Source organism: Crinia signifera, chromosome 1, assembly GCF_055691185.1.
Source record: "Crinia signifera chromosome 1, ASM5569118v1, whole genome shotgun sequence".
Taxonomy (NCBI): Eukaryota; Metazoa; Chordata; class Amphibia; order Anura; family Myobatrachidae; genus Crinia; species Crinia signifera.
The window spans coordinates 420,943,232-420,954,259 of NC_139217.1; the positions used below are offsets into that span (position 1 = coordinate 420,943,232).

General features: G+C 43.4%; 1 protein-coding gene across 1 annotated transcript in view; it reads right to left on the reverse strand.

Moving 5' to 3' along the window:
* Positions 1–1,676: 1,676 nt before the first annotated feature.
* The window catches only part of MSH3 (mutS homolog 3), a 192,110-nt gene continuing 182,758 nt past the window's right edge, over positions 1,677–11,028 (reverse strand). The window contains 4 exon segments of the mRNA XM_083151861.1: positions 1,677–2,138; positions 7,321–7,495; positions 10,640–10,708; positions 10,711–10,765. Coding sequence (XP_083007987.1) covers positions 2,045–2,138; positions 7,321–7,495; positions 10,640–10,708; positions 10,711–10,765 — 393 coding nt within the window. The 3' untranslated portion in view covers positions 1,677–2,044.

Genomic DNA, 11,028 nt, shown 5'->3' on the forward strand with positions numbered 1-11,028 from the left:
GTAAAGTGGTCCTGCACCTTTCAGACCGCACAGATTACCATTTTAAAACGGTTAAAAATCTGCAAAATACCGGTTTTAAGTGCGGTCTGAAAGGGGCATTAGTAATGACTACAGCTGTGCACCAGCTAGGTAATTTGGAAAACGTGGACCGTTGGTAGATCTCGAGGACCGTTTTGGCCAGGCCTGCCCTACAGTATATTCCTTGCAGAAACACAGCACAGTGAAATGCTGGGATAATGTGGCTCACCGGGTCCCAAGGTGCACAGCCAGCCCTCTATACCTGTGGCGTAACCGTGCTTGTCTTTTCAACCTACCGATTATGCCTGCACCATAATCCAAGGCTACATTGAACGTTTAGTATTCAATTAAAATTAGTTCAACAGATCAAATAGACACATTTCTCTGTCTAATAATTGGATTAAAGCTTGATATGAAAGTAGCTTCAAACTGATCTATTACAATTCAGAGATGTCAACAGTTCTGCTTAAAGATGGCTTCAAATATACTTACTTTGTATTTGATAAATGTTTGTGTCCGTCCAATGGGCCCATTTCAGATCCGATCGCTGGGCTACGATTTTGCAGCCTGAGCAATTATGGAATGACTGTGCATGTGCATGGTACACAGTGCGCATGAGTGGAGTCCCCCTGAACTCTGGAGAGGTGGCGTTTACCTGATCACTTGGCTCCGAAGATTTGGAGCCCAGCGATCTGGTCTGAATCAGGCCCAATAATACAATAACCCTTCCTTGTGTTGTAAATGTATTACAGTGCTGGGGTCAGCTACTGGTTGTGGCTGTATGACATAATGTAGTATCTAATAGAAATAGTACCTGGGTAAAGACAGAGAACAATCTCTCTGTTCTTTCAATCTTGCACTTTAAATACTATAAAATTAGAGGTGAATCTAAATACAGGTCAGGTCTCCCTTATCCATGTATTACAAAAACTGAGATATTCCGAAAAACGTGGTTTGTCAGTATACCTAGTCCCCCCACCCCTTTTTTTCATACTTATCTCGTCCCCCAATGACTATGGCGGCCTCCGGGATCCTCTTCAGCGGCATCTCTGGTCCGTGCGGCATTCCCGCCCACTTGCACAATGCACCTCTGGGACCAGAGATGCCACTGAAGAGGATCCTGAAGGCCGCGATGGAACACCATAGACGTCAGGGGACCATTGGGGCACCACCAGGGGACCAGGTAAGTATTGGGAAAAAAATATATTCCAAAATCGGAAAAAAAATTCCTTATTGAAAATGATCGTGGTCCCAAGCATTTCGGATAAGGGATACTCAACTTGTAGTTGCATAGTTTGCCGCCAGGAATAGCCCCAGGAATCATACCCCCAGGTTTCATACTCGCAGCTATTCAATATAACTGCCTTTCCCGGGTGCAGGGTTATCGCTCGCTAAACCATACAGGCCACGTAAAATGTGCAATGTATGGGAGTTTTCCGCACAATAAACTCCAGAAGATGCCTTTCAAAGCAAAGTTTTTATGGCAGATCCTACGACTGTGAGGAAAAGTTCTCCATCGGGCCTTAACACTAATTTAATCATGTTGCATAAATGTTACGCCTAAAGCAAAAACTACGCACACGTGTGAGAGGACAACACTGAAATTACCTAGTCATGAGTACGCCACTGTCTGAAAAGAAAATACATTTAGACCAATGTCGTTTAAAAACAAAAATGTAATTAGACTAGAGATTTCATGATTACAATTAAACATTACTAGGGTTGCACAAAATCTAGAAATGCCCCAAATATGAAGGTTTTTAGCTGAAGGCAATCTGCAATTCAGCCAACATAATGCAATTGCTGAGTCTGAGGTAAGTTTTACTTTGCATTAATCGTTTCAAGTCGCTAAAACAACACGGTGTTATCGTCTGTCTCCCTCATGGGTCATTTGTACATACATAGAAGGGGAAGGAATTCCATTGCAAAAGAATCATACAATATGGATTAGGTGCATCCCCAGAGGATAAGAAATTCTCCACCCAATGACTTTGGTAAATTGGCTTTCGAGCACCAGGAGGAATGTTCAGATGATACTCTCAGGGTTGAATAATTCCTGGAGTTCCTTAGAACTATGAACATCCCAATTCCAAGCCATTTGAAAGGTTTTCATCTTCTTTCTGATAACAAAGAGAGTGTATATTTATTACATTATTACATATGGATGCAATTTTACTGTAAAGACTAAAATCAAATCAATAGTGTACATTCTAAAAAATGTGCACATTAACCGCCACTCTTTAAACACTAATTTTTATGCAGCTGAAGTCTATAAATTCTAAATTGAATATAATTTACTTGCTGCAGAGACAAGGCTTTTACAAATAAGTAAACACTCAATACAGTACATCGCCTGGGAGTCTATAAATGTGCCTCACGGGACGCACTCTATCTGCAACTAACAAACCGCCATCATCCTTTTCCCAAAACTTCAGCCTTCGGGCAACAACAAAGACACAGCTCACATAATGTGACGCTGCCTCACCTGTGGCCCTCTCAAATAGTGGTCTTCATTGCTTCTACACTCCAGACATGGGTGGTGACAAGGAGGTAGGCATGTATTACTTTTGCCATGCGGCATATTCAGAGGTTTTCACAGGTTCCCTTCACTCGTGTCCCTGTCTTTAGAAGTCTGTATAATGCAAATGTTGAATTCCTGCCTGTTTCTGTACTCTTAGCTTTTCCTCTGATATCCTTACCTTCCAACATCCCAACTCATTTCCATATTGTCATTTGCATTGAAAAGACTCTATTCTTGACTCAGCAACAACAATATGGGGGGGATATTTAATACCCGCCGCTATTTCCGAAATGGGAAATAGCAGCGGACGCCTATTCAATGCTGTAGTTTCCGACAGCATTGAAGAGGCAGCTTGACTGGATGGACCTGACTTTAAAAGCAGTCCTGCCCATTTTGCCAAACCGGCCATTGATTGTCAAGATCACGTCCGGATCTCGACAATCCACGGCTGTTTTTGTAGACATGCCCCCTTTTCGCCGACTGACAGGTGGGACATTGAATCCCGCCTGCCGTTAAACTGGAGAGTGGACCCAAAATGGGCCAAGGTCCCGACTGTTGGGATGTACAGACAGTCGGGATTGGGGGTTTGAATACCCCCCAATGGGGCAGATGTATTAAGCCGTAACAAGAGATAAATGCAAGGGTGATAAGGAGAGATAAACGTCCAGCCAATCAGCTCCTTACTGACTTTTTTCAAACATAGGCTTTAACATGGCAGTTAGCAGGTGATTGGCTGGACGTTTATCTCTCCTTATCACCCTTGGATTTATCTCTTGTTAAAGCTTAATACATCTGCCCCACTATCTCTTATCAACAATCGCGTATTCTATTTTAAATAGTGGAGGGGAGCAAGGCAACAACCTCCTGAAATTTTACTCCAAGGGACTATGTCTATCTGGGAGTCCCCCACAATTTACCTTACCAATACTGTATGTTTGTTTCAGAGAGTCATGAATTTGATGTCTAATATCTAGACTCAAAGTCCTGATGTAGCTTTCCCAGGTTTCTTAACTTTTGGCAATATGGCTTTGATCCAATCCATGTTCAAAACATGCTAAAGTTTATTTTGAAATAATTGTTGCATCAATCTATGTCTACACTACATAATCAACAAGGGTGTTCTACAGCCTCTCTCCATACAATGACCCTCAGGACACACACTGACCCTCAGGACACACACTGACCCTCAGGAACTATTCAGGATATCGCCCAAATGCCAGTGTACAGAAAATTATTCACCAAATATTCCAGGGCAAACTTTCTAACTTGCATCCAGAATACCATTAGGGTATCTCCAAATATAATTATACAGAATCTATTAATCGGATTGCTTAGATTCTTCTTCTTCCTGGTTAATGATCCTCAATTTCATCGGATGTATACAAAACGATAGAGAGAAAAAAAACCACTATTGTGCAATCTGGCTATACTGAATTCTCTGACTTAAACATGGACATCCAGGAGATAGGCATACCCCAACTTACTCCAAGAGGTTCATATGAACACATAGAAAGGTATCTTTAAACCTCTTAAATAAATTGTTATAAGCGCATCAAGGTATCTTTATTCTGGTATAGCGTACCGGTACTCTCGCCGTACACATCACAGTATCTTTAATACTCGATATTAAACGTTTCCACGCATTCCAAATTTTTTTACTGAATTCAAAATAAGTTAAAAACAACTCTCAAACATAAAATTTTATAAAATTTTAACATAAAATTGAATCAGTCTAGGAGAAAATGGTAAGGAGTTGCTATTCCATTCAATTGAAAACCTTATGCCTAAATCTGGATCAGATTTCTTAAAAACGAATACTATAACGAATGATATAAATCCACCTAAGGGGAGTGACAACATGTGCAAGAAGCCGATAAGGACATTCCCGCCAAAAACTGGAGTTTTCTATAACCATTGGAACGCCTTTAGCAATGTTGTACATGTTAATGACTGTCAGTGGCGTGCAGTGAGGTTAGTGGTTGGTGAGGCACTCGCCTGGTGGAGCCAGTGCTGATGGTCTCTGTGGGGAGTGTTGGGTCTGGGTTGTTTCTGCACTGACAGATAGGTGCGGGAGCTGCCGCCTGCATAAGCGGCAGAGCAGCTCCTTCCTGTCAGCAACCTGGACCCAGTGCTCACCACAGACCCCGTCATCACTGTCTCCACCAAGCCGCCATGGGGTCTGCCCACATAACTCTTTCACTTAAAGAAACAACAACATGTGGCCAAATGTACTAGCCTCTGAGTTCAGTGGCTGTGCAGGATGCCGGCTGAACTCTGAGGTTTTTTTGAAATGGGCAATCATTTAATAGGCATGGATTTGCCTTGCAAATGTCTACCTCTTTAAAAGAACCTCTGAGTTCAGCCGGCATCCTGCACAGCAACTGAACTCAGGTGCTAGTACATTTGACCGATTGTGTGGCGTTTGTGGCCCATTCTCCACAAACGCCACACACACAGCATTGTTTAGCACAGGCACCTGGATATCCAAGCATCACAGAGACTGGCAGCAGTGCTCGGAGTGTCCTGGAAGAGGCACACTGAGACAGATAGAGAGCACCGGGCAGGAGGCAGAAGAGAGATCCATACACGAAAGAAGAGAACAGTGCGGGCCAGACCAGGGGGAGCTGGTGAGCTGGCTCTGCCCCCACACCTCAGTGCCTCAGTGATAGTCAGGGATGTGCTTTCTGCCTATACAAAAGCACACCCCTGTCACTGAGGCACTGCCACTGTGCCCAAACACTTATGCCTCAGTAACAGGAGCGTGCTTTCATACAGGCAGAAAGCAGGTCCCTGTCATCGAGGCTCTTCTATAGGTTACACTTCTACACCTTTTTTAAATGGGCTTTTGCAGCCCGGTGCACAGCCCTGCCCCCTGTTTCTGTACTATAGATAGCGGGAGGCACTGCACTTGGTGCCTCTCCTAAATTAATTTTAAAAAATGGAATAAAAATTATTATAATAATACAAAGCATCTACTTAAGACACATGATGTGTGTCATAAGTATCTTCTTTTTATTTTTATTACACGTCCCTGGTAACCTCTAAACACTATTATCCAATACATTTAGTTAAATTTTCAACAACTTTCCACTTATCTGTAGCAACTTTTTCCACCAGTTTATACGTATTATTACATTATCTAGCATTGCTTCTTAATTATTTCCTATAAGCAGAGCTTGATCAAGTGGTCGAGGCCTCCCTTTCTACTTAGAATTGACTAGAAAATCACTGGTGGAACAAAAACTACAAAAACTTTCCCAAAAAGAAACAGGATATTGTTGAAAGCCTCATATATCTGGCTAGTTTTTGTAATATGATTTTTAGTCAAACATAATGCTCTTCACCAGTTTCTAAAAGGCATTAACCACAAAAACCTTTGTTATTTTTAGCCTCTTCATCAACACCCCTGACTGCCAACACTGCTTAAGATCAGGACAAGATCAGAAATGTAACAGTATCCTCTTCCATGAGCAACAACCTGCTTCAGTACTCCTCAAGGACCCCACTCCTGATGCTACACATATATGACTCAGAAGGAGAGGATGGAAGGTTGGCTGGTTGCAGGGAGGTCTGAAAAGGTATCTAGTGACTCTTCCTTAGCAGTACTTCAATCACCAGCCGCACATTGTACACTAAGCATGATATGCAGGGTACGATCTTTATAAAACACCACCAGATGGAGCAGAGAGTACTATTAGGGACTGGAATTAATCTGGGGGGGGGGGGGGGGGGGGAAGAAGGGTTGTATAATGTGCTGTTGTGTGCTGTGTGTGTATTGGGTATTATAATGTACTATGGTGTTGTGTAATATGGGGGGCAGACATGCCTCCCACTTTTAGCCCAAGTCCCCCGCTGCCCTGCAGATTGAAGCACAACACCAGTATTCCCCAAAGCTGCCCCCTCTTACAATGTGGATTGTGCATGCGCAAGTTTAGAATAAACAGGGACGGGGCTTGAAAGGATGGCTGGTAGTCCTGTGGGAAGAACACAGCACGAGGTCTCGCCCCAAGTAGCATGTAACCCCGCCTCAAGCAGCACATCACCCCGTTGTTACCATGCTTACATACATGTGCTAGCACACTGAGGGACAGCTGTATTAAGCTTCCCCCTCTACTTTTCAAAAGTAGGCAAGTATGCTGTAGGGTCCGACCTGATGCACACAGGACGCGCATTGGATCGAATGAGGTGTCAAACACATCCAATTTGGGCTGATTTCTCGGGCAGATCCGCCTGGATCTGGCTAAATCGTTCTAAATCAGACAGTGTATGGGCACCTCAGCTGATGTCACAGTTGGGTGGAAATTAGAATTTACCCGCCTAGCTGAGATGTTATGTCCCTGTCAGTCCCTGCAGCCAGATCTACTGATACTGTTTATATACGGAGATATATTGGGTTCTGACTGTGCTGCAGGGCTGACGCGATAGGTCTGGATGACGTTTCTTGCAGACATATCGTATGTACATACCTACTGATCTCTAAATGATAGAATAGACTATATACTGTCCAGTGTGTACCCAACATAATTATTTATAACCTCTCGTGACAGGCCTTTGAGAAGTTTATCTGTTATCAGCTTGCATACATTGCAACAAGAATTCTGTCCCTTTACTACAATGAGCTCTGCAGGTGTAGTGAAAAAGAATATTATGATAATCCACAAAAATAAATGTAAGAGCCTTCTGAATACTTTTGTTGAATGTATTGTGATTGTGTCTGGAAAGATCCAGGATCTTTGCTGATAGAATTGATTTACTAGTCTGTAGAAACATCTTATGCTTACCTTTTTACATCCACCAGCCCCTCCAGCTCTTTAGATTTACAAGCTGCTTTCCTTAAAACTTCCTCTGGGATGTCTGCCAGTTGCGCAACATTCAATCCATAACTCCTTGCAGCGACTCCTCGAGTTATCTCATATAAAAACGTAATATTCTCCGGCTTATGTGCAGCTTCAGACTCTATGGATGTTGAATGAAAGAGAATAATGCAAGCGTAATCCTACAGGCATAACAGAAAACTAACTTCCACAGTAGTTAAATGATAAGAATAAACTTTTGTTAATGCGGTACTTGTTTAGTTTCACGGCACCCGATATATCGGATGCGATATCGACCGATATATCGATGCGATACGATGCGATTTTTGACCTGTTCATAACCCCACTATCCACTACGCATGGAGTTGATTTTATATAGTGTGGCGAGCTCAGTTATCCACGTCCGCTCGCTGCGCTCGCCACACTATATAAAATCAATTCCTTGCGTAGTGGATAGTGGGGTTATGAACAGGTCAAACATCGCAAGGGATCGATATATATCGGCCGATATCACATCCGATATATCGGCCAATATCGCATCTGATATATCGGGCGCCGTGAAACTAAACAAGTACCGTTAATGCAATTTTATACACACAATTATGGGGCCAAAACTATACACAGCAAATAGCAATTTATATCAGGAACACTGTATTAACACAATTCAAGAATAGTTTTAAAAATACTTATTGATGATAGGTAAATGGTGATTACACAGCGCTCGGAGTAGGAAAAGTGAACACTTAGCAGCCCGCACCGGTAGGGGGAGTCCTGGTCCCCCTTGTACATAGCTGAAAATAATTTGGGGGGTGCTGGCGCTCTGGGGTTGGATGATGAATATGGATTGTCCAATGTCAATGGGTGTAAAGACTATGGCTGGCAGCGATAACTCTGGGATGGGTGCTCAATGTGGTAAATGCAGTGAGTGATGTGGAATGCCAGTGTCCCACGGAGAAGGTTGCTCAGTCTCAGGGAAACTTGAGGCTGGGCATACAGTGGTGTGGTTCCCTTGCTTCTGGGTTAGATATCCGTACCTCAGGTGTAAGGGCATGTGTCAATATGAGTAAAGGTGGTAAAGTAACAATAGTAGTAACGGTACTCTTTACCTAGAACGGCGCCCATCGCGGGCATCGCATGCCATTATAATGGCATGCGATGCGACCGATGCGATGCCCGCGATTTCACATAGAAATACGTGTTAAAATGTAAATCGCGTCGGTCGCATCGCATGCGACCAAAAATCGCATGCGATGCGACCGACGCGATTACCGCGATTTCACATAGGGAACAATGTTAAATGGCCCAATTGACCCGATTTTACATAGGGAACAATGTTAAATGGCCCACAGAGGCCAAATAGCCACCCTCAAGTGTGAAATGGCCCCCCAATTGTTAACGCCACCCCACGATCAACGTCAACCCGAAGCGTGGCGAGCCTGCGATGGGCGGCGGTATGCGTCCTACGACCTTTTCATACCCCCACTATCCACGTCGGCGTGGAGTTGAGAATAGAAAGTGTGGCGAGCGCAGCGAGCCCCGCGAGGTGACGTGGATACCTGTGGAGCCCGTGAGGGGACGCGGATACCTGTGAAGGTATCGCGTCCCCTTGCCACGCTTCGGGCTCGGTGGCTCGTTGCGCTCGCCACACTTTCTATTCTCAACTCCACTCCGACGTGGATAGTGGGGGTATGAAAAGGTCGGAGGACGCGTACCGCCGCTCGCCACGCTTCGGGTTGACGTTGATCGTGGGGTGGCGTTAACAATTGGGGGGCCATTTCACACTTGAGGGTGGCTATTTGGCCTCTGTGGGCCATTTAACATTGTTCCCTATGTAAAATCGGGTCAATTGGGCCATTTAACATTGTTCCCTATGTGAAATCGCGGTAATCGCGTTGGTCGCATCGCATGCGACCGACGCAATTTTTTACCTTGCGATGCCCAAGATCAAAATCTTGGGCGCCGTTCTAGGTAAAGAGTACCGTAGCAACTTACCCTGAGGTAATGATGGTTCAGCATGCATTGCCATGAATTGGTCCGTGAGTGGAGGTGAGGGGGCTGGAGGGATGAGTTGAGAAAGGGGGCCAGAGACTAGTGCTATGTAAAAAGCACAGTTTATTTTTCACTTTTACAAATTGACAAAATAATGTAGAAACTGAACAACCTTCTCCGTGGGACACTGTTGTTCCACATCACCCACTGCATTTAACCACATTGAACAGCATCCTCAACACCCAGCCCACAGTTATCGCTGCCAGCCATAGACTTTACACCATTGACATTGGACAATCCATATTTATCATCCAACCCCAGAGCACCAGCACCCCCCAAATACTTCTCACTTAAAAATATTATTAACCCAGTGTCATGACTCTCAGGCACTCGCAATCATACTGTAATGTTAAGAGTAAGGGAAGCTAAAGGAATCTGCATAGGAGTGTCAGTTGCAGAGAGTCGTTAAGTAATGCTCTGTATTTACTCCATTCATTTATGTGCATATAGTTTTTAAGTGATATTTGTTAGGTGTTAAAAATATTCAAATGTTTAATATAGTGTTTAATTTTTTACAAGTGGAGCAGGAAGTGGAGCAGGAAATGCACTTTTTCTACATTAATAATGTCTGGAATATGGGAAAGATGTCACATGGACCGTACAGAGAAAAGTCCGCGATCCAGCATCTCCGAGGACAAGTATAATTCATTTTTGCTGCCCATAAGCCAGAGAACACCCTAGTAAATGCACCATTTCATGCCTAGAATTGTATTTAAAATATCTGTTGCCCAGTAAAACTTCAGCATATTATTAGATGTGGGGATAAAATGAAGAACACAAGTGGAATTCAGTTAGTTATGTATGACAATTATCAATCCAAAACTTCCCAACCTAAAACACCTCAACATAAAAAAAATCTGTCACCTGACAGGACCAGCCATTTTGAACCTCACATATAATTAGGAGCAAATACTGTATGTGTGCATGTGGCATTTAGATTCCAGAGGCCACAATTTTACTTCTGACAATAGCTTCCAGTTTGTATAAACCGATAAACACAAGTTCATGTAGCCCTGACACGGAAGCTTACTATTTAACAACATGCGGTGCTACCACAGCATCATCCACAATGAACATGCCCTAAATCACTCACATTTATAATATGCATGGGCAAATTTTCCCTTGTGTAAAGAAAATGTAAATGTAATCATACATTATAGAAACATAAATAACGTGAAATGAAAGGTTAACCAACAAGTAATGAGAAGACATTTTCATTGTCTGCTTGCCATCATACCGTTTTCTGTCCCCTGTTCTTCATCAAGAAAAAAAGCCATATGGTAGTTCCCAACAAAAGACGGGTAGCGCGTTCCAGTTCACATAATGGAGGATAATGTGTAACAAACAACGTTAATGATGTCACCTAAATAAAAAACACACAAGTTTACAAAATAATGGTGGAAAACACATGTGGGAAAAAAGTAACAAAGCCCTCTCTAATACCCCTTTTACACCAAAAACCCTGGTCCGACCCTGGTCTTTGAACGCTGGAGTTTCCAGGGTCTGACCCTGCTTTATACTGCATTTACACAGCACTTCGACCTGGGTCGGACCAGGGTCTGCACCATTTACACTGGACCTGGGTCAGCCCTGCCTTGTCATTACAAATGGCCTGCAGCAGCAGCA